We start from the raw sequence: 27649 nt of genomic DNA, 5'->3' as shown, positions 1-27649 counted from the left end.
CTTGAGAGCTTTGGCCCTAGATTGCCCTGGAAGGGGCGTGAGTGATCAGGCAGGTGATTGAGAGCTGGGACGCCGGAGGCCTGCCCCGACTGAGTCACCTGGTGCTGTTGTTGTCGTCCTCGTCCTTGTCGAGGGCCCTGTTCAGCACCACAGACCTCTGTGGCCACGGCAGCAGGTTCCCAACCTTCCAGCCTTCGGGGAGAAGCTGAAGCCTGATGGTGAGCCGAATGGGCTGGGGGGGGAGCAGGGGGCGGCTGAGGCGGTGGGGAGACCTGGGGCCCGGGTCAGTGCCCCTCCTCCCCCTGCCGCTGCTGCCTCCTCCTCCTCCTCCTGCGTGTCGGGGACCCGGGGGAGGAAGGATGTCCATCTTCTCGCTGTCCCCCGCCCCTCATACAAGAAGCTCCTCCTCCTTCTGCCCGTCTGCTCCAGGGCCCCCCTGCCCTGTGCTCCAGAGCACAGGGGCTTCTCAGCCTTGCCACAGTGCCCTCCCCACCCCAGCCACCCCCCCAACACAGGCACAGCCTGCAATGACACCCACCTCTGCTACCCCCTCCTGGGGATCCCACTCCGCGCCATCCCTGGCCTCGGCCACTCCCCTGCCCTCGCGCCGGTGCCCCCAGGACCCCCCTGGGCTGCGGATAGGCCCTCTGATTCCAGAGCAGGATTATGAGCGGCTGGAAGACTGCGATCCTGAAGAACCCCAGGACTCACCCCTCCATGGGGAGGAGCAGCAACCCCTGCTTCATGTGCCCGAAGGGCTCCGTGGTGAGACAGAGAGTGTGTGAGTGTGTGTGAGAGTGTACGTGTGTGTGCATCAGGGGGCAGTGGCGAGGTGTGTGTGAGAGTGTACGTGTGTGTGTGTGTGAGAGAGTGTACGTGTGCATCTGGGGGCAGAGGGGAGGTGTGTGTGACAGTGTACGTGAGTGTGTGTGTGACTGTGGGCGTGTGCATCAGGGGGCAGTGGGGAGGTGTGACAGTGTACGTGTGTGTGTGTGAGAGTGTACGTGTATATCTGGGGACAGTGGGGAGGTATGTGTGACAGTGTACGTGTGTGTGCGTGTGACTGTGGGCGTGTGCATCTGGGGGCAGTGGTGAGGGGGACCTGGGCTCCTGGGTATAGCCCAGGCCTCTGGGGGCAGCAGGCTTTGTCACCGTGGTGAAAGCGCCACATCTGACATTCCCCCTTGGCGTCCAGGCTCCTGGCATCATATCCAGAACCTGGACAGCTTCTTCACCAAGATATCCTTCCTGCTGAGCAGCGGAGGGGCACCTTCTTGGCAGGGAGGCTCCAGGAGGGTGCCTTGGGGCAGGGGCTTTCTCAGAGGGGACCCATTCTGCCCAGGCTTATTTCTTAACTCGCCCGACACATCTACAGCTACCACCAGCGGAATGGCTTCGCCTGCATCCTGCTGGAGGATGTCTTTCAGCTGGGGTGAGATGCTGATCCCTGGCCCCAAGCTCTCTGCTCAGGATCCATGGGCTACTCATCAATCCAGTTCTTCCCTAAGCGGCCCAAGAGCTCAGCAGGGCGGGCAGGGCTGGGACTGGGGCCTGAGATCCTGAGGAGGCCCTAGGCCTAATCTCTGCCGGATCTCTGCACCTCCTTGTGCCTCCAGACAATTCATTTTCATTGTCACCTTCACGACCTTCCTTCTCCGTTGTGTGGATTACGATGTTCTGTTTGCCAACCAACCAAATAACCATACAAAAACTCAGCCACTCCATAGCAAAGTGACCTTGTCGGATGCCATCCTACCCTCTGCCCAGTGTGCCCAGAGGTGAGTGACTGTCTGGGGGTGGCAGAGGTGAGGCATACATGGAGACGAGAGGGGGGCAGATGGGATTCCCTTGCCCAATTGTCCCTCGATTATTTTTTTTTGAAGATTAAAAACAATTATTTGAAAGGCACAGTTGCAGAGAGAGAGAGAGAGGGAGAGAGAGACAGAGAGAGAGAGAGAGATCGATCATCCTACTGGTTCACTCCCCAAATGGCCACAACCAGAGCCAGGAGCCTGGGACTCCATCACGTCTCCCACATGGATGGCAGGGACCCAGGCACTTGGGACATTTTCCGCTGCTTTCCCAGGTGCATTAGCAAGGAGCTGGTTTGCAGGCAGAGCAGCCAGGACACAAACCGGTGCTCATATGGGATGCTGATGTCGCAGGTGGCAACTTAGCCCACTGCACCACCATGCTGGCCCCTGTCCCTTCGTCTTGATAAGTGGTTCTCAGAGCTGTTGGTCTCAGTGCCAAAAATACACTGAACATACTTTAAGTTGTATTTAGTTTATAGCTAAAATTAAGTTGCATTTAATTTATAGTAAATATATTTAAGACCCTTAAAATTGAGCACCCGAGGAGCTTTTCTTTAGGAGAGTCATACTTATCAATGTATACATTAGAAATTAGAGCTCAAGGGGCAACATTGTGGTGTCACAGGTAAAGACACTTCCTGAGATGCCAGCATCCCATATGGGGTGCAGGTTCATGTCCTGGCTGCTCCACTTCCAAATCCAGCCCCATGTTAACGGCCTGGGAAAGCAGTAGAAGATGGCCCAAGTGTTCGGGCCCTTGTCACTCATGTGGGAGACCCAGATGAAGCTCCTGGCTCCTGACTTTGGCCTGGCTCAGCCCTGGCTATTGCAGCCATCTGGGTAGTGAACCAGAGATGGAAGATCTCTCTCTCTCTATTTGTAACTTTAACTTTCAAATAAATAAATAAATAAATAAATAAATAAATCCTCTAAAAAAGTTCAGAACAAGTGTAAAACCTAAGACTGTACAAGAATACATTCCATGGGCTGTCAGGGCGTTGTGACATCTTCATGGAAAACGCCACTGCACACTCACGGGAGAATGAAAATGAAAACAGCAGAAAGTGTAGGATTTGAAAAAAGTTCGGATTTTTCAGGAACTCGGGAAGGCCTCTTTGGCAGACCCCCTGTGTGGACCCCATTAAAGGGCCAGCTGGTGCCTGCTCCCCACGACTGCTGGCCATCTGTCTCCAAGTCAGGCCTTGCTCTCTGTGGGGCTCCCAACCGTCCCTCAGGGCTGCTTGTCCACCCCTGCAGGATCCATGCCAGCCCCCTGCTGGTCTTCCTCCTGGTTCTGGCTGCTGGCTTCTGGCTGTTCCAGCTGCTTCGCTCAGTCTGCAACCTCTTCAGCTACTGGGATATCCAGGTGTTTTACAGGGAGGCACTGCACATTCCCCCGGTGAGCTGGGCAGGGCCGACTGCGCATGGGGCGCTATGCCGAGGTGGCAGAGAAGGTCGGGGGGGGGGGGACGGGGCAGGGAACGGGCAGGCAGAGTGAGGTGTCATTGGCACCAGCCCTGGGTTCAGAGTAACATCAGGAGCGGAACGTCGCCACTTAGGAACCATGATCCTTGCCCTAGTGGACACGGTTTTTTTAGCCGGGTCATATAAAGTGACTTAGAGTCACATGCTTGTGGTGTAAACAGGGAGGGCTATCATCCTCTGATTTCCAGAACAGGAGGAACCAGGGTTGGGCCTGGATGGGAGCCCCGAGGCAGGAAGGTGGGTGTGGGGAGCAGTGGGCATCTGGGGACCCTAGGTGAGAAGAGGGACCTACCAGCCTAAAACTGAGCCCTCAAGACCCCTGTGGGGGTGACCCCCCCCTACTGCAGTCAGCGTCTGTGTTGGCCTCGTCACTGCCCCCATCTGGCTCTGCCCTGTCTTTCCCCTCTCCATCTTGCTTCTCCTCCGGCTTGCTCAGTAGGTAAACTCCTTTCAAGCGCAGCTCTGCGGCAGAGTGCCTGCTCCGCCCCACCCAGTGCAGCACCTTCTGCACTGGGAGAGGAGAGGTTCTAGAAGGTGCACGAGACAGGAGGGGACTGCTAGGCACAGCGGGGAGGAGTCTCCGGAGGCCAGCATAGCCCAGAGAGGGAAAGCAGGAGCCTCCAGTCCCAGGAGGCTGTCGGTCATCTCTTTCTCTTCCTCCCATCTTTCCCTCCTGTCTGTCCGGTTCCTTCCAGGGGAGGGGAGACATTGGGCTAAGCTGGAGAGGCTGACCCTGAGGAACTTTGACCAGGGCTGGGAGAGCTGGGCAAAAGTGGACTAAAACGAGGTTTGCAGCTCCCCCAGACGGGGTCTGGCGGAGCGTCCCACCCCTGAGTGCCGACCCAGCCAGGGTCTTGGAAAGGCTAATCTGGTAACAGACTGCAAGACTGCCTGGAGCAGGCTGGGGTTGGGAGTCTGAAAACATGCCTAAGCAGAAGGTGGTGAGGATTTGGGTCCAGCTGTGGCTGACACATTGTAAACAGGGAGAGATTCCCCTTCCACTGCCCGCCCCTAGAACTGCCAGCCGTTCTGTCTGTGGCATGACCGGCGGTGGGGCCCAAGGGACAACCCTGCCTTCAAGGAGCTGAAAAGCCAGGTGGAACCCCTGGAGAGTTTGCTAAGCAGGTGTCACCAGGAAGTGCCACATGACTCATGGCCATAGGAGCGGCAGGGCTGGGGACAGCGATTCAGAAGAGCACGCACAGCCGCACCAAGCGTCAGTGGCAGGGTTAGGGGAGTGCAGAACGCGAAAGGCGCGGAGGGGCCACGAGGCGTGGACCTTTGCTTATGGCGAGTTTATATGGCGGTTTGTAGGCGGAGCTTCGGTATCACAGCGGAAGGGAACGGGGCCACTGGCGCTCAGCAGTCCTCTTGTCCCTTTAGGAAGAGCTCAGCTCGGTGCCCTGGGCGGAGGTGCAGTCCCGCCTCCTCGCACTGCAGAGGAGCGGAGGGCTGTGCGTGCAGCCGAGGCCGCTGACCGAGCTGGATGTCCACCACCGCATTCTGCGCTACACCAACTACCAAGTGGCGCTGGCCAACAAGGGCTTGCTGCCGGCCCGCTGCCCGCTGCCCTGGGGAGGCAGTGCGGCCTTCCTCAGCCGCGGCCTGGCGCTCAACGTCGACCTGCTCCTCTTCCGGGGTCCCTTCTCGCTCTTCCGCGGGGGCTGGGAGCTGCCCGACGCCTACAAGCGCAGTGACCAGCGGAGCGCCCTGGCCGCGCGCTGGGGGCGCACGGTGCTGCTGCTGGCCGCCGTGAACCTGGCGCTGAGCCCTCTGGTGCTGGCCTGGCAGGTGCTGTACGCCTTCTACAGCCACGTGGAGCTGCTGCGGCGCGAGCCCGGAGCGTTCGGGGCGCGCCGCTGGTCCCGCCTGGCCCGCCTGCAACTGCGCCACTTTAACGAGCTCCCGCACGAGTTGCGCGCGCGCCTGGCCCGCGCCTACCGCCCCGCCGCCGCCTTCCTGCGCGCCGCCGCGCCCCCCGCGCCCCTGCGCGCGCTGTTGGCCCGCCAGCTCGTCTTCTTCGCTGGCGCGCTCTTCGCCGCGCTGCTGGTGCTCACCGTCTACGACGAAGACGTGCTCGCCGTGGAGCACGTGCTCACCGCCATGACCGCGCTCGGGGTCACGGCCACCGTGGCGAGGTGCGCCGGCCAGGTGTCCGGGATGGTGGCGGGAATGCCCATTTCTCTGATTTGGAGCCCACCGCCCGCGCTCTCCCCAAACCCTAAATCCCGCCCCCACATCCTCCTAACGGCACCCCCCTTCCCCACCCTGGATCTGGCCCCCCAGGTCTTTCATTCCCGAAGAGCAGTGCCAGGGACGTGCCCCGCAGCTCCTGCTGCAGGCGGCTCTGGCCCACATGCACTACCTTCCGGAGGAGCCAGGCGCTGGCGGCAGGGCCAGCGCCTACCGGCAGATGGCGCAGCTTTTGCAATACCGAGCGGTGAGGGTCGCGCCCACACGCAGGAGGCGACGCAGTCCCCAGGGTGGGAGTGTGTGTGTGTGGGGGGATCTGTGTGGGAGAGGGCACGGGACCGAGGGGCCTGGGACTGGCTCTGGGGAGCCGAGGCAGTGTCTGGGTTGGAGGCTTCCTGCTCTGCCCTGTCTCTGGGTGCCTCTTGATCCTGATGACTGGCGCGGGCCCTAACACAGCCCCTACCCCCTTCTCCCGTGCTTTCCCAGGTCTCTCTCCTGGAGGAGCTCCTGTCCCCTCTCCTCACGCCGCTGTTTCTGCTCTTCTGGTTCCGCCCTCGTGCGCTGGAGATTATTGACTTTTTCCATCACTTCACTGTGGACGTGGCTGGGGTTGGGGACATCTGTTCCTTTGCCCTCATGGATGTGAAACGTCACGGCCATCCTCAGGTTAGAGCCCTTCCCCGGCTGCTCAGGGCTGGGCTGGGCTTGCCGCACCCAAAGCAGAGCTGGTCCGGCCCCAGCCCCATCGCTTGCCCCCCGTGATTCTGGGTAAGTCATTTCACTTTCCTGCGCCCAATGTCCTCCGGAGGCTTGTCGTGAGGCCCACGTGAGATGATGCCAGTGCAGTCCATGGTAATGGCAGGAAATGGGAGCCGAGGGTACCAGAGAGGCTGAGAAAGGGGGCAGGGCAGTGGGTGGGGCTGAGCCAGCACCGGCTTCCAGCACGCGGGACCCTGTCTGCACAGGTGGGTGAAGCCCTGTGGTTAGCTGTGCCCCGGAGCTGACCCTGGCCCCCGGTGCTGCTCCACAGCCTTCCGTTTCCTTCCCGTGGAAAGTGGGGCAGGGCTCAGGGTCCTGAGCGTCTGTCCTTGCTCGCAGTGGCTCTCGGAGGGCCAGACGGAGGCCTCACTGTCTCAGCGTGCAGAGGATGGGAAGACTGAGCTCTCCCTGATGCGGTTCTCCCTGGCACACCCACAATGGCGCCCCCCAGGGCACAGCTCCAAGTTCCTCGGGCAGCTTCGTGGCCGAGTTCAGCAAGATGCGGCTGCCTGGGGCACCACCTCGGCTCGCAGCCCTCCCACCCCGGGAGTGCTCAGCAGCTGCACCTCGCCTCTGGTGAGGCCCAGGCCTGGCCTGCTCTTTTATCTTCTCCAGCGCCTAAGCCCTCCATTCCCCCCTCCCCAGCCCCCTTCCTGACTGCCTTCACCTTTCCTATTAACCGGGTTGCTGGCCCAACCCAGCTAGCTCTCCAGTCTTCTTTGAACCGCCTCTTCTCTTCTCTCTCTTTCTTTCTCTTCTGACTCTGTCTCCCCTTTTCTCTTGCTGCCAGCCGGAGGCCTTCCTGGCCAACCTCTTGGTGCACCCCCTCTTGCCCCCGAGGGACTTGAGTCCCACAACCCCGTGCCCGGCTGCTGCCACAGCCAGCCTCCTTGCCTCCATTTCCCGCATCGCCCAGGACCCCAGGTGAGAGGCGGAAGCCCCAGATGCAAGGGAAGTCAGGGGAGGGGCTGAATGTCCTGGGAGGAGGGAGCTGGGGCAATGAGGGGGACTTGGGAGGGAGGGGCCCTCCCTCAGGGGCGTGGGTGACCTGCCCTTTGACCTATCACACCCTGTGTTCTAGCTGTGTGTCTCCAGGAGGCAGTGGGGGCCAGAAGCTGGCCCAGCTCCCGGAGCTGGCTTCTGCTGAGATGGGTCTCCACGCCATCTACCTGCACCAGGTGAGCAGAGGGCTGCCAGAAAGGGACATGGAGGGGAGGAAGCAGGTGGACAAAATGGGGCCTGGAGTCTTGAGGAGGAGGTGTAAAAGCCCTCTGCCCCCAGCTGGGGAGGGGGCTTGGCCTTGCCCCCGGGGGCAGGGGCAGCCCCTCATTCCTCTCCCTCCCATCCAGCTCCATCAGCAGCAACAGCAGGAAGTGTGGGGGGAGGCTGAAGCCTCATCCCCATCCCGGCCCTGGTCCAGCCCCTCCCAGCCAGCCTCACCTGATGAGGAAAAGCCATCCTGGTCAAGTGATGGTGGGAACATGTGTGTGTGTGTGTGTGGGGGGGTGGGCAGAGGGCGCTCCTGGATGGACCCTGGGCCTCGTGGCACTGCCCAGCTGATGGCTTTTGTCACCAGGCTCCAGTCCTGCCTCCAGCCCCAGACAGCAGTGGGGGACCCAGAGGGCTAGGAAGCTGTTCCCCGAAGGGTTTCAGGAGACCGGAGACACCCAGAAGGAGCCTGGCCAGGCCCTTAGTCCTGAATGAGAAGACTCCTCAGGTCGGTGTGGCCTATGCAGGGGGTGGAGCGAAAAGGGACGGGGACAGTGGTGGGAATTGAGGGTGGTGGGGAAGTCATCTCTGGAACCCAGACCCCTGGACTTCTTACCAAGAGCCTTCTCCCCCAGGTTCCCTGGCTTCTCCAGCCACAAGAGACTGCGCGGAGTGGCGCGGAAGGGCACAGCAAGCCAACTTGAGAGACCCCGGCTGATGAGGGCCCAGGATGCTTTCACTGGGAAGGACCTGGGGGTCAGTGAGGAGCTCGCCCCAGAGATCAGAGAAAGGGTAGGAGTGAGGATACCCACGTCCGAGAGGTGGTTCCCACGTGGAGGAGCTAAGGAGATACCCGCCCCGCCGCCTCTCCCGGGGCCCAGCCATCTTGGAGTGGGAACTTGGGAAGTCTCTGCGCATCCTCAAGGTGGAAGGCAGAGGCCACACTAAGTGGAAGAGAAGGGGGCAATGGGTTCTTCATGCTGCCACTCCCTCAGGTTCCCATGGGGACTTGGGAGTGGAAAGAGAGGGCCGATGTTTTTGGACTTCAGCACTGGCCGATGTCTGAGGAAGTGGGTGCGGCTCCTCTTCCTGTATGAAACAAGCAGTAAAGATTGCTCCTGGCTGCCTAGCACTTCTTTGGGACGTAGTCTTTGGCATCCCCTACCCCTCTGCGGCTGAGGGCTGCACCTGTTTTCTCAGTCAAGAGCAAGGGAACAGCACAGAGCTGCCCGCGATTGGCTGGACACCGTGGGTCACGTGGGGTACGTGGCACTCCCGGGCAAAGACTCCCCACTCCCCTATGAGCCCGAGTTAAAACACAAAAGTTGTCATTTTACAATTGTAATTCACAGGGGCTGGGGTTAGGCGTCAGTGGCTGTCGTAACACCAGGCACAGTCTCTTCCCGTAAATCTTCAACAATAATAAATATCTGAATGATTTAGAGATTAGGCTTTGAGGGTAAGATACTCCCGAGAAACGGAAGGGGGAGCTAAACTTCACCTAGGAGCTCACGGAATGGGTATGGTAGGCCCTGGCAAACAGCTGCTGGGAGGGGCCTGCCAGGTTTAGGGATGCCCAGGCCAGGGGCGAGAGGGAGCGAGCGAGCGAGCGCATTTGGCCCATTCCTGGGAGAATAAAGCTGAGCAGCTGCCCCCGCACACGTGGGAAGGCACTCGGGAGGGGAGGGCGCTGGCCGGCCCTGCTCTCTCTGGGAACCAGTGTGGAGAGCCGGGAGGGCTCTCAGGGGCCGGGGGTGTCGGAGCCGGGTAGGTCGAACGCCCAGGGCACCGCGCCCCGCAGCTGCCGCTCCTGCAAGGAGAAACTCTGGGTGCGTATGCGGCTTGTCACCTCCTGGGTGCGCAGCGTGAGCCCGAAAATGTCCTCGTGGTAGCGTTGCTGATCCTGCCGGGAAGAAGCTCAGCGGATCAGAACCCGAGTCGGGCTCCGAGGCGCGCCTCGGGCCCCGCCCCCAGCCCCGGTTCGGGCCCCGCCCCCAGCCCCGGCTCGGGCCCCGCCCCCTCCGCACCCGCAGCACGCCGATGACGTCACCGGCCTCGTCTAGCTCCATGTCGCCCTCGGTGGCCAGGATTCGCTGCACCGTCTGCAGGACGCTGGTTGCCATGGTGACATCGCCGCAGACGTACATGTGGCCGCGTTCGAGGCACAGCACGCGGTGCACCTCAGACGCCAGCTCGGTCCTCAGGATGTCCTGCACGTAGGTCTGAGGGGAGGCCGGATGGGGGCGGGCGTGGGGTGTGAGACGTCTGCGCGGTGAGCGGGGGTCCTGCCTGCCGCGGAGCGGGGTCTAGGAAGGCGGAGCCAAGCAGGGGGCGGGACGAGGGGCGGCTCGCCGGGGGCCGTGCGCGCCAGCTGGGTGGGCGCGGTGTCTGAGCATTGTTGGGCCGGAGCAGAGGGTTCGGGTTCGGGGCCGGGGCCGGGCACGTTCAGCTGGACCGCCTCGCTCCTTCCTTCTCTCCCTATCAGGTCCCTTCGGCGCCCTGAGGGTCGCGCACCTTGGGGCTGTCGGGTTCCCGGGAGAAGGCAGTGAGGACGCAGCCAAACACTCCGCGCTGCTGGGCGTCCTGCACCTCGTCGCGGTACAGGTGATCTAGCTGGGAGCATCGGCAGCCGAACACCAGAGTCAGGGGCGCGGGCTGCAGCCCTGCAAGGCGACAAGGCGGCTTGGGAGGGCGCGGCCCTGGCAGTGCCTCCCACTGGCCACCCAATGCCCAGGTTGACAGGTTAGCCTTTTGAGTTGAAGCATCCGCTGTTTGGGGCTGTTGGGCCTCCAGGAGCGTGCAGGACGCTTCCACAGAGGCCCTGCGGCTTCCCTGGTTCCTTGTCCCTCACCTGTAGGGCTTCTCATTAGCACCCTTTGTCACGTCCCAGCCTCCATCAGGCACCAGGAAGCCAAACAGGGCCCAGCCCTGGCCCCCAGGTACCCCTTTGTGCTAATGAGCTTCTCTTCACCTTTGTGGCGTCCTTGGCCTCTTCCCCACCTGCCTTTGTCCCTAGATGGTGTGACTCCCTCCCACCGCACGCCCCCAGCCTCACCTTTGCTCTCAATGTCGTGTAGGCGCTGCTGCCAGAACCCCCGGAAGGGGGCGATGCCGGTGCCGGGGCCCACCAGGATGCAGGGCAAGCTGGGGTCAGGTGGCAGCCGGAAGGAGGGAGCCCTAGGGAAGAGACGTTGGATCAGAGCCCCCACCCCCACTCTCCTCCTTTTTGCCAGCCTCAGGCAGGCGGGATACAGAGAGAACCCAGTTTCCACCGAGAAAGAAGTCCATACTTGTGAAGGCCTTAGAACAGGGTCTGGCTGGTGGTGTAAGCGTGGTGTGTTTGTTAAAAGAACAGCCAGCCAGCGGCAACTCCCTGCATCTCTGGTTTCTGGAGCTTGGGCCAAAGGAAACAGCTCGATTCGGCTTGGAGAATGCTTGTATATCTCAGCTTAGGAAAGTTAGGAAATATGGGGGTGAGGGGAAGGGACAGACTTTTGGTTTACAATGGGTTCACTGACGGTGTTGGTTTTAAACAATGGCCTCAGTATTGGCATTTGGCTGGTATTCAGTTGATTGGTACGGTTTTAGCCCTCTGGCTGGGTCTGGGTGACCAGGCCTAGCAGGTGCCATCCTGGGACCTGAGACTTTGGGCTGCTGGGGCAGAGGTAAGACTTCTGGACGCAACACGAGGGCCAGGTCTCCCGAGTCCGCATCAGTGTGACCAGGAGTGATCTTTGCTCTGGCTCGTTCTCTCTGGATTGAGGGGGAATCAGGGACCACTGTTCCCAGAGGCCATGCTTTCCACCTTCAGATGGAGCCCAGGACGTAGAGGGAGACATGGAAACCACGCTTTCAAAAGCAAGAGGACCTGCTAATGGGATCGCAGCTGTCTCCGGGGCTGAGGTTTCAGGACAGGGCCCTGAGTCCCCATCAGCTCTGAAGTGACCTAGCGACACTCCATCCTTGCCGTGTCACAGGGGTCCCCCATGCCTCCAATAACACCTCCCTCCCCCCAGGGTGAGAACCCTGGCCCTGTGCAGCCCCCACTGACTCCTCCTATGTCCCCAGCCACACCTGTGGCACCTTCACTTCGCCTGGACAGCAAGACAGCTACGCCCTCTCGACAGCTCTCTCCCTCCCACAGGGCTCACTTACCCCCTGATGAAGCAGGGCACGGGGTCTCCAGCCTTGAGTTGGCTCAGCCACGTGGAGCAGACTCCATAGTGCAGGGGGCCCAGCCCATCTAGGGGATGGGAGGAAAGGCCAGTGAGGGGCTGTCCCGCTTCTGCTGAGGCCAGACCCGCCCTGCACGCAGCCTCACCCTGGGTCCTGTAGGCCAGCACAGCGACAGTCAGGTGGATCTCTCCTGGGTAGACGCTGGGTGCCGAGCTGACTGAGTAGTACCGGGGCTGCAGCAGGGGCAGCTGGGTGAGGAGCAGGGGAGCAGGCAGTGCCACGGACGGGAATTGCTCCAGCACCTCCAGCAGCGTGGGGCAGCGGAACCACTTCCACTCCTCGTAGCGCCGGGGGTCCTGGCAGGGCAGGATGCAATGGGCTAGGAACCCCACAGCCTTGCCTGCCAGCCGACCTCCTTGGCCCCTTCTCAGCCGAGCTGCCTTTGGCTTTCTGCCGCCTCAGTGCACGCCAAAAGTGTTTCTTTAATACCCTAGGCTCCAAATGCGAGTTAGCACCCTGGAGTTGGGTCTTAAAGCACCATGTTAACCAGGAGAGGAAAGTCCAGGGAGTACCTTACACGGGGGCTTCCTGCCACTAGGACCCCCGCCCTCCAGCTCATCCTGCGTGTTAGTCCCCACTTTCTGATTGATGGGGCCCCACCTGGCTGAGGGCCTCCAACTCCTGCTGTTCGCTGGGCTCTTCAGCCAGGGTGCTGAGCAGTCGAAGGAGTCGAGGGCTGGGTGGGGAAGTGATGTCCAGGAAGAAGGTGAGAGCCTGGCGCAGCGTGCACGGGGGCAGCCGGGGGTCCCGCACCCAGCTTGGGGGAGGGCCACCTGGGGAGGGGGTACACAGGGAACTCTGAGGAGGAGGCCGCCTGCATCGTGTGGGCTGATGTTTGCTTTTTGGGAACTGACCATGCCTCGTGTTTCATCAGAGAACCTGCCTATCTGGGTGGTCTCCAGTTAGGGTTAGGGTTAGGGTTAGGGTTAGGGTTAGGTGGTCTCCAGTGTTCGAGGGACCCCCTGGCTGGACTGAGTGGGCCTCGGGCTTCTCTGCCCCAGTGTCCCCAACCTTTCTTAACCCCAGGCATGACGTAGCAGCAGATCCCTTTGGTGCTGCCTACAGAGCAAGCTGGACTGCCCTGGGGGAGCCTTTGGAAGGATCCCAGAGGGAGGGGGCCACCTCTTGATGGTGTGGGAGGTGGGGGGCTGTGAATCACCCAGTGACAAGGCCAACCTGGCAAGGATGGCACGGCTGGCTGGGCACCAGCAGTGGGGCGCTGGGGACGGGGTGGTTGCTTAAGGCCAGCCTGATTGGGGCAGGTGCAGGCTTTCTCACCAGGGCTGCCTTTCTCCAGCTGCTCCACTGCCACAGGCTCCGTGGGTGGCGGCGGGTCCTCCACACGGCTCAGCAGCGCCTCCACGAGGCCAGGCCGGTTGGGTGGGCAGACTCCTATGTGGTCCCCTGGCTGGTACTGTAGCCCTTCCTGGCCACCAGTATCCAGACGCACCAGGATCGTGGCCCGGCTGTGGGTGCAGACAGGGAGCAGTTTTAGGGGTCGTGGAGGGGAGAAGCAAGGAGAGAATGTAGGAGGAGAGGACACCGGGGTCTGGGCACGGAGGGGCCAGCACAGGGCGGGAGGGTGGGGCAAGCAGGTTCCCTCACGTGGATTTGCTGCTTTGCAGGTTTTCTACTGAGAGGATTGTGGCCTGGAATATCTTCCGCCTGTGCACGTGGATCAGACCTGGGGGGAAAGAGGGGGCAGAGGCGACTGGGCCTGAACTGGGAGAAGGGCCTGGCCCTTCGATGGGTCAGTTCTGGGGCCCCAGGGACCCCTGAGAACCAGTAGTCCCAGGATGAAATCAGGGCCATACCTGGCAGCAACTGTAGGCCCTCGGTCTGGGTACTCAGCCGGTACCTCTGGCGCTTCCAGCTCCTTTTGGGGCTAAATATGTCCCGGGCAGCAGCCTTGGCATCCTCTCCCACGCAGAAAGTCTCACAGGAGGCCTGGGGGATTAGAGAGTCAGGGCGGAGGACCTTCTGTCCCTGGGGGGTAGCCCTAATGAGCCCCCATGCGTGTGGGGGGGTGACGTGGAGGTAGAGCTGGGCCTGATGGCTCCCTGGTCACCTCCCTCCGTTCCTGGGTGACTTTCAGGAGCCTAAGAGGCCTGTCTGAGACTGGCTCCTGTGGGGTGGGCAGCCCTGGCGGCGGTGGGAGGGAAGTTGAGGCTGAGACCAGCACTGACCTTGCCCTCTAGTCCATTTTCTGGCTTGGTTGCTGGGCCCAGGGACACTGCCTGCCACTCCTCTGCACACTATTGATTTGTCACACCCAATGGTTCCTTATCAATCCCATATCCCAGAGAGCACGGTGCTTGGCTTATGGTAGCTCAGTGAAGGCGTCTGTGTCCCCGAATTCACATCCCGCCTGCTGAACTTGAATTTCACAGCCCAACTTTCCCCATCTTTATTTCTCGCTGGGTTCTGGTGAGGATTCAGCGAGAGACTTCAGGTGGAACCTTTAGCACAGTGTGCATAGCTCGCAGGTGCTCCAAGAGAGGGACACAGGATTCTGGTGGTGGTGGGGTGTCCCATGGGGCAGGACTCCCAGGAGGCTGCACATCCTATCTGTTCTGGTCAGGCACACGTCCAGCAAACAGGCCAGAGCCAGGCGTGCAGCCCAGGGCTCATCTCTGATTGGCTGAGCCCCTATCACCAGCTCCTGTTAATCTTTCTTTTGTGGTGTGTGCACAGTCTTATATCTCTTCCTTCCTCCCATGGCCCCCTCCTTTCCTTCCTTACGCCACTGCTACCACCCCTGTTGGCTCGTTCTTCCTGCTTCTAGTTTGGTCGTGCTCTGATTGATCCTGCACCTCCACTGTAGTGTTCCTGAAACTACATTGTAGTCTCCCCTTACCCCAAAGCTCCTGGGGGCTCCTTTTGTCCAAATTCCTCAACTCTTATCTTCCACCCCCCTTGGACCTTTTGCTCCAGCTTGACTGCCCCCTCCCCAGCAGACCCTGCCCCCTCCACCAGGCAGCCTTCCCCATCCCCTTGCATCCTGGGACACCCTCCTCCTCTTCCCCATCGGTCCTAACCAGCTCTGGGCTCTGGGGGGTGGCACTGTGCCGAAGAATGACAGGCAGCACTGGCAAGAAGGAGTCTGTTCAGCTCCAGCAATAGTCCCCAGACAGGCAGAGCTGCCTGCTGTGGAAGAGCAGGCTTAGAGAGTCATAGCCCTGGCACCCTCCACCCTCCTCTGGCTTCAGACCACCCCTTCCTGTCCAGGCACTGCCCCGGCTGCTCTGGCTTCAGATTTTTGGGGTTTCTGTGCTGGCATCAGCTTCAGCCCTCACCTCTGTCTGACCTCAATCCTGCCTGCTCCCTTCAGCTGTGCTGCTGGGGCCAGGCACCTCTGTGGTTCACAGGGCCAAACTGTCCACCACTTGAGACAACAGGACTGGCTGTGCTGGGACGAAATGAGGGAGGAGTTTGGAAGGAGCAGCAAGTGACCAGAAACCTAGACAGAGTCGGGGCAGCAGTGAGCATCTCAGTCCTCAGTAGTGCAGGGGTAGGGAGGGAAGGCACGGGGGTTAAGCTGCTGCCTCACTCCCATATCCCTTATGGGCACCATTAAAGTCTCGGCTGCTCCACTTCCAATCCAGCTCCCTGCTCATGTGCCTGGGAAAGCAGTAGAACATGGCTCAAGTGCCTGGGCCCCCGCACCCACGTGGGAGACCTGGATGGGGTTCCAGGAGCCTGGCTTCCACCTGGCCCAGCTCTGGTGGTTACAGCCATTTGGGTAGAGAACCAGCGGCTAGAAAATATCTATTTCTCCCTCTCTCTGTAACTCTGCCTTTCAAATAAAGAAAATAAATCTTAAAAAAAAAAAAAAAAAACCTTTAAAAAAAAAAAAGGAAGTGAATGCACAGAGGGGATGTGTTGCCTGTGGCATGAGTCAGAAGGGGGCTGGCAGGTTGGATGGGGCAGATGTTGGGGACAGGCAAAGGGGCTCACCTGGAAGGCGGCCTGGGCCCAGCCGCGGAAGGCCTCCTCCTGGCCGCAGAGCTCATCGCCCTGGCCCAGCTGCAGCAGCCGCTCCCCGCCCAGCTCTTCCAGCCGTGTGTCCACCGCACGAGCAAAGGCACAGAAGTGGGGATATGCCCGGGAGCCCAGGCCGAACACACAGAACCTGGCGGGCAGGGCAGGGCATTTGCCACTGGAGCCCCCGACCCAGCCCCCATCTGCCCAGCCAACTTGCCCGCCCAGTGTGCCCCCCTTGATCCCCATCAGGGTGGCCAGACCTGAGGGTGCCCAGAGCCCCCGCACTGTCTGTGTTACTTGACTCCTTCCTCTTCCGCCGCCAAGAAGACACCAGCGGGTCTGAGCAGGAGACGCTGTTGAAGCGGATTTTGTAACTCCTGGTAAGAGAGCAAAGAGGGGGGTGTCACAGGGAGCGGGAAACACATCTAAGGCTCTCTGCCTCTGGGGTGGGACGCGCCCTGCTCTTGGGAAGGGCTGGTGGTGGGGGGTGGGGGGCTGCTCTGCTTCCCTTCCCTCTCTGAAGGGACCTCAGGGCTGTTCCAGCCTCTTAGAATCTGGGGCCTGGGAGTGGACAGGTCCCCAGGGAGGGAGGGCCCCCTGAGGCTGTGATGGGGGCTCAGCCCTCCTCCTCCTGCCCTCCAGCTTATGGGGAAAACAACTGTGGCACAGAGGGGAGCCCTTCAGAGCCCCTCTCCTTACCGGTCTCCCACCTGCCCACACTCACTTGTGCTGCTCTGGCCGCGGAGAGCTGTTGTAGGGGCCGGACATCTCCATCAGGGCTGCCGCAAAACTCTGCCGGGAGGGGAGGTGTTTGCATCGCGGTTAGTTCTGTTGTATCTCAGACTATACAGAAGCCTAAAACCACACCAGGCTGGTTCTTATTTACTTGTAACTCTTAATTTTTATGTGTTTTGAACACTTCAAAAGAGGCCTATTTGAAAAATTACATTACAGTAGTAAGAGAGAAAGGCCACCTTACCCTGCCCGTCTTAGCATCTGAGGTGTGTGTGCTACAGGAGGGAACTCTAGCCCGTTTTGTTTTACTCACACGCATCTGTGTGTTGATGGTCTTTTAAAGACGGTAACAATGTGACCATGCTAGGTTTAGCCAGTTTCTGTCAATCACTTCTCATGGAAATTTCCAGGTCAACACATCAAGATCGACCTCACTCATTTAATGGCTACATCACAGTCCAGCACTCGTGTCCACCGTGGCGTGTGCCTTCCCTCTGACTGACAGAGACCTGGGCGGTCTGTGCACAGTGCTCACAGTTATCCATGCGCCTTGCATGCTCTTTTGCATCTCTCTGTTGGGAGGTCTGCAGTGGGGCTGCTGCTGGTGTAGTCAGATGATGGTTATAGCAGCAGGGCAGGGGGTGGCGCTGCCTCAGCCATGTCAAAACTGGCTGTGATCAGTCTAATGCTTCAGCCAGTTCTCATGGGTGGACTTCGCCTTACATTCTCTCTGCGGACGCTGGTCCCTGGAGGGCGTCGTTAGGCAGCCTCCTCAGAAGGCACCACCGCTATGTGCTGCCATGAAAATAGCTTAGAATGACATGAAACAAACCTTCCCATAGAACAAAGCTACCGGGAAATAACCTCCCAGTGCTAACGGTGGAGGTATTTGAGTGCTGGTTCTGTATGTTCACCATAATTGGCATCTATGACTTGAATTTCATTTTTGAATTATCTTGCAGTATAACCTATATCCAGAAAACACACATATTTTCACAAATCCAACATCCCCCCTATGCAAGCGGCATTCCATCAGGAAACATTACTGGGGCTGGCGCTGTGGTGTAGCGGGTTAAAGCCCCAGCCTGCAGCACTGGCATCCATATGGATGCCGGTTCAAGACCCGGCTGCTCAACTTCGGATCCAGCTCCCTGCTAATGTGCCTGGGAAAGCAGTGGAAGATGGCTCAAGTGCTTGGGCCCCTGTACCCATGTGGGAGACCCAGAAGAACTCCTGGCTCCTGGCTTCAGATCAGTTCAGCTCTGGCCATTGCAGCCATTTGGGGAGTGAACCAGCGGATGGAAGGCCTTTCTCTCTACCTGTCTCTGTAACTCTTTCAAATAAATAGAATAAATCTTCAAAAAAAGAAAAAGCAAACATTACCAGCACCCCAGCACTCACCTGTGTGTCCCCTGCAAGTCCCCACAGCCCCTCACCTCGTCCTGGGGTGACTAACCATGTTTCTGCTTTCTGACATCAGGGATTAGTTTTGCCTATTACTAAGCTCTGTAAGAAGGTGAATCCTACAGTGTGAGGACACTTCAAAAGGTTGGTGGAAAATGGAATTAGTAAAAGACAATGTGCATTTTCCCTAAGCTCTCTGAAGAGCCCTCATATGTCTTCTGTGCTTGGCTTCCTTTACTTCACATGTGAGGTTCATTGTATTGCATGCGGTTGTAATTTGTTCACCTGATTGCTGTATTGGATCTGAGCTTCCACTATTTACTTATTAAGTCTATTGTTGATAGTCATTTGAGTTTTTTCCAGTTCATGGTACTATGAGCTATAATACCGCTGTGAGTTTTCCTTTAATCTTTATTGAATATATCCCATTTCCCATGGAATGTATTCCTAGATTTGCTCCATTTTAAAAAGTTGGGGGTAAACCTAACAGACATTGAAGTGCACAGATCTTAATGGGTACACTGCAGTCTGTTTGGCTGTTCAGTAGTTTTATTTAAAAGAAGAAAGGACTTAAGCATGCATCTAGCCTGTGACCAAGAAATTCCACGCCTCGGTATTTATTTAAGAGAAATGAAAACATAAGGCTACAAAAGCCTGGTACAAGAATGTTCACAACAGCTTTATTCATAATAGCTGCAAGCTGGAAACAGCCCAAGTGTCTATCAACAGGAGAATGGGTAAACAAACGGGATATTGATGCAATGGACGCTACTCAGCAGTAGAAAGGAATGGAATAGCGAGTCATGCAAAGCATGGGTGAATCTTGAAAACAGATGGAGAAGCCGTAATACTGCCTGCCTCTATTCCTACGACGTGATAGAGCAGGTGGAACTAGTCACAGCAGTGGTTACTTCTGGTAGGGAGGCAGGTCAGGGAGGAGATGACTGGGAATTGGGAGAGAAGCTTCTAGGGCCATGGAAGTGCTCTATATATTGTTAGGGCTCGCACGAGTGTATACACTACTTTTATGCTTATCAAAGGGTTAATCGATGGTGCTGCTATGATGTGACTGTTTGACCCCCAGAATTAATGTTTTGAAAACTTAATCCCCAAAGTTAATGGTATTTGGAAGTGGGGCCTTTGTGGGGGTGGGGAGGGGGATTGGATCATGAGGGCTATCCCTGCAGGAATGGATTAATCCGCTCATGGATTTCATGGGGTTATCAGGGAGTGGTTTCGTTATTGAGGCGGGCTCTTCCTGGCAGACTTCCTCTGTCTCACTGTGTGATGCCCTCTGTCGTGTTGTGGTGCAGCGAGAAGGCTGCCACCAGACGCTGGACAGATGTGCTAGCTTCTTGTAACAGGCAGATCAGAATGAGGGCTGAAAGGGACAGGAGGGCCAAGAGCAGACTTCTGTCAGGTGTCGCACTTGCTGTAGGGTACTGACTGACTTCAGGAGGTACTTACTGCTAATAAGCCTTGTGACACCTAGGAGTGAGAGCAGATAAGAGGCCAGAAACGAAGATAGCTTGGGGCAACTTAGACAGGCTTCTGCCTGAAAGATAATGGCTACCAATACATGTCCAGTGGTGGAGGTGTAGTTTTGTGTTGAACACGTGAAGTTATCTAATTTGTGTTGGCATCTAGACAGTTGTGTTGAGAAGAGAGGTGGGGCAGTAGGGACTGAGTTCCAGCTCCTGGCTCGACATGACTCTTAATGAGCATTTGGGGAGTGACCCTGCAGATGGAAGCTCTCTCCCTCTTTCTGTCTGTTGCCCTCTCTCTTTTTCTCTGCCTCAAATAAAAAGAAAAGAAATTAAAAGGAAAAATAACCAACACTGTGTATTAAGTGGAGTCTCTCTGCTCTTTTCATTTGTCAACTCCTGGAGCAGCCTAACCTCTTTGGCCAGCTGGGAAGTGCCTTCCTCATATTAAAAACTTGCTCTGTTAACAGAAATGACCGAGGGGCATCCAGTTAAGCAGGGCTGTGTCTGTGGGCAGCCATATAGGTGAGCCTGGGCTGTGGCTCGTGCAGGCTGAGGGCCCCAGCAGCAGGTGCGCTCCCATCCTGGGGTTCCTCTCAACATCTCCACTTTCCATCTGGATTGTGGGGGGGGAGGTCCTGTCCAGCCACCCCAGTGTTGAGTCTCTCCTCATTCACAGGGGCCCCGTCCTCCAAGGCCTCACCTCTCCATTCTCTGGTGGATCTCCATTCCCAAAAGTGCTGGTCACCACCAACACCAGCGTCTCGTGTTCGAGGGACACCACATCATACTCGTCCATGCACAGAACCTGTGGGCAAGGAGAAGACAGGTGTCCTTGGGGACTCTTGGCACCTGCTGCCTGGGCCTCCTCCCTCAGGCCGGACTCCATTCCTGAAATCCCTGTGGATTCCCAGGTTCTTTATGAGTCCTCACCTGTGACCCTCTCCAGTTCTCCCGGGCACCTCTGAAGGTGCTGACAGACCCCCGCCCCTCTCCAGGTCCCTGCCCCTGTGGGCTCAGCCCTACCCGGGGGTCGAACGCCTTCCGGAAGAGCCTCCCCAGCTGCTGCGCGTAGCTCTGGGCCCGGCCAGTCTCGGAGCCATACAGGATCGTGGCCTTCACTCTCTTTGCCATCACTGTGCCCATGAGTGAGGCAGAGATCTTCACTGCACTGCAGGCGAGGGTTGAGTGAGGGCATCCCAGGGGCACAGAGGCGGGACCTCCCCAGGTGCACTGGGTTAGGGGGCCTCCCTGGGCAGGGGTCCAAACCCCATCACAGCAAGGTTTTGGGGTGGTGGGCCTAGACCGCTGCTGGGCTGGGTCCCCCAGGGTGCGCACTGGGGAAGGGTGGTGATTCTAGGTTACTCACTTGGCCACTTCCTTAAAGGTCTTCTTCCTGGTGATGCCAGTGCCCTTGGCTCCACTCCCCTTCCAGGGGTCTGGCTGCAGGGAAGTGATTGGGGGGGGTGGGGGGAGATGAGTAAAGAAAACAAAAGGTTAGAGGTTCCTGGAGCTGCTTAGCTAGTGAGCACTGGGCCCACGTGGGCAGGAGCCGGCTGGGGTGGGCACCTGGTAGCGGAAGGCAGGGGACAGGAAGTAGTTGACCATCTCTTGATGGAAGACAGGAGTGAGGCTGCCCGAGATGGGCGGCACGATCCAGGCCCAGTCAGCAGGGCAGCCCCCTCTGGCCTTCTGCTCGTTCTCCAGGTGCTTCATGAAGGACGCTGTGGCAGCGTGGTGATCCACAATGGTCACTTTGGCGAGCTGGGGTAGGGGAGGGGGGCTCGGCTCAGATGTGGCCCATAGAGTCTGCCTGTTCTCCCTTCTGTCACCCAAAAGCACGCTGCACTCTGGGTCGCTCAAGTCTAACGTATACTGCGTTCTCTGAAACTACAGTGTCATCCCCCAAACTGTGGCCTGCGTGGGTGTGCAAGTTCAACGTGCCATAGCAGTCCTGATCTCAGGTATCCGTATGCATTACCACCCTAACCCCCAAAATCCTAAACTCGTGAGAACCCATAGAGCTACTCAGTCAGCACTAGTTTCCTTAAACTATATTCCCAGCATGCATTACACTCCTCATACCAAGAATTCTCTCTGCTCTGGTGTTAGAGTTGCCAGAATCCAGGTGGTGCCACAACTTTTGCCCCGGGAATCAGAGTAACTGAGGAGGCACCAAGAAGCAGAGTTCCTGGCACACACCAGGCCTGGTATTACTGCACCTGAAGTAGCGTATATTGTTCCAGATCTGCAGGCCCAGTGTGCCCCATGGCACTTGGGCTGTGGAACTTGTTGGGGCACCTGTCCAAATCCTGCAGTGGTTTCTAAGTACCTCCCTCTCTCCTACCCACTCCAACTCCAGGCCCTCCTGGCCAGTCTGGCCTTCACACCTGGTAACTGTGCAGCACAGCCAAGTTAATCTCCACGGCCGCCTTGTCTTTCCACAGGGACGACGTCGTCCGGGTATCCAAGTCCATGCAGACAGCCACATCCTGGGGAAGGGTGCTCATGGTATAGGTAGGGACAGAGGCTGAGGGGAGTGAGGTTGGCGGGTGATGTGGGGAGGCCCACCCACCTCATGTGGGACTGGGTCAAAAGCATCCCAAACAGGAAACAGGACTTGGGGCATTGCATTTTAGTCCTGGGCTTGCGTTTCTCATCTCTAAAATGAGTCTTTACCTCTTTTGAGTCAAACCCCTCTGAGAATTTGCTGAAAGCTATAGATCCTAACCTTGGACACGCACGTGCGCACACACACACACACATACACACGCATGCCTCGTTGCCTTGGCCTCTGTGGTGCCAGAGCCTCGTCCTCAGGTCTGTCTGAAGCAGCAGCCCTGGAGCCCAGGAGGCTCAGATTCCGGGCGGCTGGCATTCTGCAGATCCCAGGGAGGGTCAGGCTGCAGGCCTGAGGGGCGTGGCTCTCACCTCCAGGATGTTGTAGCGGTGAGGGTCACACAGGTTCCGCATGCCGATCTCCGTGCTCATGTACCAGCCGCTGAAAGGGGCTGCAGGGAACTCTAGCCCCCCGATTTCCAGCAGCATGTTGGACACTGCCGGGAGGGCGTACCAGCGAAGACCCAGGGCCGCGAACCACTCCAGCCTGGGGGTGCAGGGCGTGGGGTCAGCGTCCTGTGGGGCCTGCACCAGGGCCCCTCCACACCATAGCCCCTCCTCAAGGGGCTCCACACTGCCACCGCCACCCCACCCTTTTGTGCTCACGTAGGGTGCTCCAGGGGCACCTCCAAGACCAACTCAGGGGGCAGAGTGAAGAGTTCCGGGGGCTCGTCTGGGACCTGAAGCAGCAGGGGCAGCACATCGAAGCGGCCATTGCCTGGGGTCCAGCCGTGCTGGATGCAGAGCTGTGGGGAGCGAGGCAGTGGTGGGTGCCCGTGCCCACCCTGGAAACCCCTTCTTGGGCACCTCCCATCCATCTCAACCAGAAATGCCCTATTCCCGTTCCCTGCACCCCGTTGGCCCGACGCCCATGCCTCATGCTGCTGGCTTCCCCACCTCGGTGATCTCCACATTGGCTGGGTCCCCCCGCACGGAGCCGTCCTGCTGTCTGTAGCCCGCGTAGCGCACCAGCTGGCTGTTCCAGATCCGGAAGTCTCCGCGGCCCGGGCCGCGCTGGGGAAACACTGTGATGGCTGAACTGAAGTGGAGGGGACAGGGAGAGGGGACAGCCGGTCAGAGCCCCTCCTTCACTGTTGCCTAGGGCCGGGCTGGGGTCCGGTGCAGTGCAGAGGAGGGCACTCACCGAAGGTTGCCCCGGTTGGTGGCATACTTGATGTGGTTGCAAATGTAAGTGAACATTTCCTGTGCAGACCTGCAGTCCCGGGCATCGAAGACCTGAGTGCACCGAGGTGGGGGGAAGAGTGGAGGTGTGGTCTTGAGTGCCAGCCCAGAGGGGTCTCGGTGTGTGGCTTGCTGGGAAGGAGGCCGGGGCTGGGGGAGCGACTCGCTGTGCACCATGGCTCTTTCTTCTCAGGGGCGCCTAGCCGGCCATCTGCCTCCATGAGGCCCCCTTCCTGCCCTGTGTCCCTGCTGGGGCAGGTTCCTCCTCACTCCTGTAGAAGCTGACTCACTATCTGGTACAGAGAGGGGCCCAGTCACTCCTGATACGTGGGGAAGGGCTTCGGCTGCCAGAGAGGCGAATTACGCAAAGGCAGGTGGCGCCAGTCGGAGTCGGGCTGTCCTTGAGCACTGCTATTGGGCTGGCCTCCAGGGACCCTGTCAAGCCCAACTTCTGATGCTAGGATGAGACGAGGCCCCTGGGGAAGGTTGGGAGGTCCCATGCCTGCTCCGGGCTCAGGGGTGGTGGTGGTGGCTGACCTGCGGCCAAGCAAGGGACCCAGCAGCAAGTGAGGCTCATTATGGAGGCTCAAACGCGTTCAAGTTGAGCGGAAGCTTTGAACAACTTGAAGGGTTGGCCAAGGTCGGCTAGGATGGTTGTTATTTTATTGGAGACTTCTTTGGGGTTTGCTGAGCACGTGGGCCTTATTCCAAATTCTTTGGTGGCCAGTTATAGCTAAGAGGCCCCAGGCCATGAAGTCAGTTCCTCCGTGGGTCACTCGCTTCCTTCATGCCAGGGCCACAGGCTGCTCCCGGAATCTGTACTAGCACGGAGTGTGTAGGCCAGTTGTGGAGGACCGTGTGGGGCTGAGGTCGTGCGGAGCTGGGAGGGAGCAGCGGGGGTGTGGCGCCAACACTGGGCTGGGAGAAGCAGCCACCCAGAGGTGCCCCTGCTCCTCAGTGACACCCAGGGATCCCTGCTCAGCTGCCTTCCTCCACTCCGTGGTTCTAGATTTTTCTCCTCTTCCAGCCCAGGCACTGCTGGAACTTACTCACCAGATGTTAGCTCATGGGCTGAGGGCTCCCCAGGGGCACCGGGGATGGGGCTGATCCCCTTACCTTTCCAGTCTCTAAGAGAACAGGCAGGGACCGTCCCGCTGTTCAGGACCACCCCCTTCCCTCCAGAAAGCCTCAGGAGCTACCCGACCCCCTCCCCTGTTGGTCCCCGTGCCCTGTCCTGGACACGTGCCCGCTGGCCACACCTGCAGCTTCCCCCACTGGATCCGGCCCACACAGCGGGGAGCATTGCGCCAGGCCTGCTTGGCCCCAAAGACCAGTTCACTTTCCCGAAGCTGGTAGGTGCCTGTGGCTGCCACCTCGGCCTCTACTTCCTGAAGCCGTTGCTCATGGGCCTGGGAGCCGCTCCTGGGGAGGACAGGATGAGAAAGTGGGCCAAACAGGTACTGTGAATGCTGGGAGAGGGGGCCCTGTGGGGACTGGGGAGGGAGAGGGACGTGGGGAGGGCAACCACATGTTTCTAGGGCTTCAGTGGGACGAGGAGGGCTGTGGGTGTCAGGGGAGGCCTCACCTCTTGATGGAGCTGTAGTACTGGTTGATGAAGTCCCTTGCCTGAACCAGCAGCTGTTCAGGGGGTGGAGCGCCCTGGCTGGGCCGGCTCTGCAGTTTCCGGGGAAACACAAGGGAGCCCAGGCAGCGTCTTTGGGTGCAAGGCCCGTCCTGGGCCAGGGGAGCAGGAAGCATAAAGGTCAGCATTAGGTCAGGGTGGGAGGGGGCTTGGAGGCAGAAATTGGGGTTTGGAGGGAGGATGGGTCCAGGGCGGTTATGAGCCTGGACATGGTGATGAGGCTGAGTTGGCTTAGGGCAGAACTTGGGCCAGGAGTTGCGGTGAAAGCCAGAGGCAGAGGGCCCCCCAAGCCTCTTGCATGCCTGCAGCTATTCGGGATCTTCCCAGTTCTTTCCTCACCTGTTTTTGGAAACCAGGGGCTGATTCGGAGCAAGGTGCAGCTTCCTTGCTCTGCTCCCACCCGAGACCAGTTTCAGCCGGCGTCTCCCACCTCGCCCCCCAGACATGGGAGAGGGCCCGGGCTCACCTGCTGTGCCTGGGCACTGAGGGTGTCGTAGGTGATGCTGCCCACCTCCCAGTTCTTCACTCGAGGGAACTTCGGCCCCTCTGGGGGCCGAGTTAGCGGAGGACTGTTGGAGCTAGGTTTGGGGCTGTGGGAGAGAGATTTGTTTCCGTTTGGCCTCCCTAGAGGTAGCCCAGGGCCCTGCCTACAGTATAATGGTTCTCGCTGGTTTATCATTTGTCTGCTAAATGCTACCTTACCTTTTTTTTTGTTGTCTCTCACAACCATTTTAGGAGGGAGGCAATGGGTGCACCCCTACTCCCAGTACAGATAAAAGGACCCAAGGCTTGGAAAAGTCACAGCTTCTGCCACAGAGTGCACAGCTGGCGCCCGTTGGCCTGACCCCTGTGTCTGGCTTCTGGTGGCTTGGCCAAGCCTGGGGCTGCCCACCTGCCTTCCTCTGGAGACGGAGTGCTGCCTGGGTTTGAATATACTCCCAGGTTACCTGTCCCAAGTGCTGCCGTGTTGAGTGGTAGGGCTTTGGGGGAGGTGACCGGGTTACGAGGCCTCTGCTCTCGCGGATGGATTAACCGTGCACAGGTTAATGGGTTATTGCACGAGTGGCTTTGGTATCAAAGTGGGCTCTCTCTGGCCAGCTTGCTCTGGGTCACAGTGCCTTGTTACGACAGCAGGAAAGTCATCACCAGACACCGGCTCCACAACCTCAGGCCAAAATAAGCCTCTGTTATTTATAAAGCCCCAAGTCTCAGGGACTTTGTAATAGCAACAGAAAATGGCCCAAGACTGGTGTCCTCAAGCCCTATCTGCCTTCAGGAGGATGGAGCCCGGCGCGCCCGAGGGGAGGGAGGCCCCAGGAGGGAGTCCTTGGTCCTGATTTCTCTCCTACTCGCACCCCCTCCTGACAGTGGCCATCGTGTGAAGGGAAGGCTTCCAGTCCTTATCACTTCCTCCCAGAGCCTACGGCCAGTTGTGGGAGGAAGGGAGGGACTCGGCCGCGGGTGTGCCTGAGCCGCAGGGCCCGGGCCCTCAGCCCTGCCCTGGAGCCCAGCTGCCTGCTTGGCCCCCCACCAGGCCCCTCAGTCCTCCTCTCTCCAGGGACTTTTGGTCCAGGGAGGACGCTCCTACTCTGCAGACTGAGACTGCAGGATCCAGTTTGGGGCTGACGGCCACCAGGATGCTGGGGCCTGGAGCAGGGGAAAAGGGCCTGGTGGCTCTGTCTTCCCAGGCCCTCACCTAAACGTTTCCTGGCCCGGCTCCCTCTCTCTCCCATGCCACCCCACTTTTTCACCCTCCTGGGGCGACCCTGCCCCTCCCCCTTTCTTCGCCAGAGAAATAATCAGCAGTGCTGTTTGTTGAAAGCTTGCCCTGTGCTAAAAACTCACAGCCTCGTGGGGTCCGAATTACCATTTTTACATAAATGGGGGCTGGGAGAGGTTAAACAACCTGCTTGAAGTCTAACAGCCTTTGGTGGCAGAGCAGCAGTCAAACCCTCGCCTGACTCTGTAGCCAGCACCAGTGCCCCCCACTCACCTGTCCTGATGCTGGCCCGTCCTCATCTTGGCCTCATTTCTGAGCCTCTCCGTCTGTTCTGTCCCCACTGATAGCCCTTTCGGGTTGGCCACCTGGCCCTCCTGGCCGGGCTGCAGGCTCCAGCTGTCCCTGCCCTGGGCTTTGGGCCTTGACACTGCCCTCCTGTCTGTCTACAGCCCGCGCAGCTCTTACCTGTGGTCTGGCGCTGGAGGGGTTGGGGGTGGGGATGCGGGCGCCCGGCTGGGCTCTGGTGCTGGGGAGGCTGGGCCCTGCTTGCCGCACAGCCCGAGGCCCAGCCCCAGCCCCAGGCCGCAGGGTGGCCCGGGCTCCTGGCCCACACTCTTCAAGTTGCCCATGTCAGCGCGCCTCAACTCTGCGGCTCCCTCCAGCAGAGCCCCGGCCTTTTCCTTAGGAAGTGGGGAGGGGGGCCGAGGGGAGGGGACAGTGGGAGGGGGCTCTCTGGAGCTGGCCCTCGCCCCGCCCCTGTCCCATACACAATGGGACAGGAACAAGGCTGGCCGGGAGGCTCTAAAGCCTCGGCTCCACGCCCGCCCGCTGGCCCAGAGGGTGGGGGGCCGGACGTCTGGGTTCCGCCAGGAGGGCCAGGGCTGATAAGTGGGAACCCAGGTGTCCCGCAGGCCCTGGGGCTGCAGTGCAGGAGCTGGGGCACAGCGGCCGGGACAGGTGGGCTGCCGGGACAACCAGAGGTCAGAAAGGCCCTTGCCTAGTCAGAGCAGGCCCTGGACCTACCCTGCCAGCTTTTCCTGATGGGCAGGTGGAAGGTGGCAAGGGTGTTGGAGCCCCACTCCCTTAGTGAGCACAAGGGACCTCTCGGGTCACCCCGGCTCTCTCTTTCACCACTCTCCCACTTGTGATTTCTCGGGAATACAGGCCCAGCAAGGATCCAATG

The 27649-nt window shown here is 59.2% G+C and overlaps 2 protein-coding genes across 2 annotated transcripts; one reads left to right on the top strand and one right to left on the bottom strand.

Annotated features, from left to right (window-relative positions):
* The first annotated feature begins 215 nt into the window (after positions 1-215).
* ATG9B (autophagy related 9B) lies at positions 216-8666 on the top strand. Its single transcript, XM_062193799.1, has 14 exons — positions 216-765; positions 1196-1239; positions 1368-1432; positions 1617-1778; positions 3072-3213; positions 4683-5437; positions 5586-5739; positions 5979-6158; positions 6591-6827; positions 7042-7175; positions 7333-7429; positions 7601-7724; positions 7828-7968; positions 8096-8666. Exons 1-13 carry the CDS (start codon positions 216-218, stop codon positions 7953-7955), a joined length of 2772 nt encoding a protein of 923 aa, XP_062049783.1. The 3' UTR covers positions 7956-7968; positions 8096-8666.
* A 155-nt stretch (positions 8667-8821) lies between these two features.
* Positions 8822-27095, bottom strand: NOS3 (nitric oxide synthase 3). Its single transcript, XM_062192846.1, has 26 exons — positions 26932-27095; positions 25213-25336; positions 24690-24838; positions 24364-24526; positions 23067-23158; positions 22820-22961; positions 22529-22668; positions 22235-22409; positions 21694-21795; positions 20873-21067; positions 20673-20746; positions 20330-20474; positions 20007-20111; positions 16405-16472; positions 15941-16057; positions 15654-15828; positions 13511-13643; positions 13302-13380; positions 12975-13162; positions 12297-12469; positions 11782-11992; positions 11616-11703; positions 10516-10637; positions 9975-10123; positions 9488-9682; positions 8822-9363 (listed from the first exon to the last, which is right to left on the bottom strand). Exons 1-26 carry the CDS (start codon positions 27093-27095, stop codon positions 9202-9204), a joined length of 3630 nt encoding a protein of 1209 aa, XP_062048830.1. The 3' UTR covers positions 8822-9201.
* Between the last annotated feature and the right edge of the window lie 554 nt (positions 27096-27649).

The sequence above is a fragment of the Lepus europaeus genome, chromosome 5, assembly GCF_033115175.1.
Source record: "Lepus europaeus isolate LE1 chromosome 5, mLepTim1.pri, whole genome shotgun sequence".
Lineage (NCBI taxonomy): Eukaryota > Metazoa > Chordata > Mammalia > Lagomorpha > Leporidae > Lepus > Lepus europaeus.
This window is presented reverse-complemented; position numbering and strand designations above follow the sequence as displayed.

What these genes read in the sequence shown, in the direction of transcription:
- NOS3 (XM_062192846.1), bottom strand. Translation starts at nt 27,095, where the DNA reads ATGGGCAACTTGAAGAGTGTGGGCCAGGAGCCCGGGCCACCCTGCGGC. An exon ending in CCAATGTGGAGATCACCGAG is followed by an intron (nt 22,669 to 22,819) that starts GTGGGGAAGCCA and finishes CGCTCCCCACAG; the next exon opens with CTCTGCATCCAGCACGGCTG. An exon ending in ACGTCATCGGCGTGCTGCGG is followed by an intron (nt 9,364 to 9,487) that starts GTGCGGAGGGGG and finishes TCTTCCCGGCAG; the next exon opens with GATCAGCAACGCTACCACGA.
- ATG9B (XM_062193799.1), top strand. Translation starts at nt 216, where the DNA reads ATGGTGAGCCGAATGGGCTGGGGGGGGAGCAGGGGGCGGCTGAGGCGG. An exon ending in TGGACAGCTTCTTCACCAAG is followed by an intron (nt 1,240 to 1,367) that starts ATATCCTTCCTG and finishes CTCGCCCGACAC; the next exon opens with ATCTACAGCTACCACCAGCG. An exon ending in AGGCACTGCACATTCCCCCG is followed by an intron (nt 3,214 to 4,682) that starts GTGAGCTGGGCA and finishes TTGTCCCTTTAG; the next exon opens with GAAGAGCTCAGCTCGGTGCC.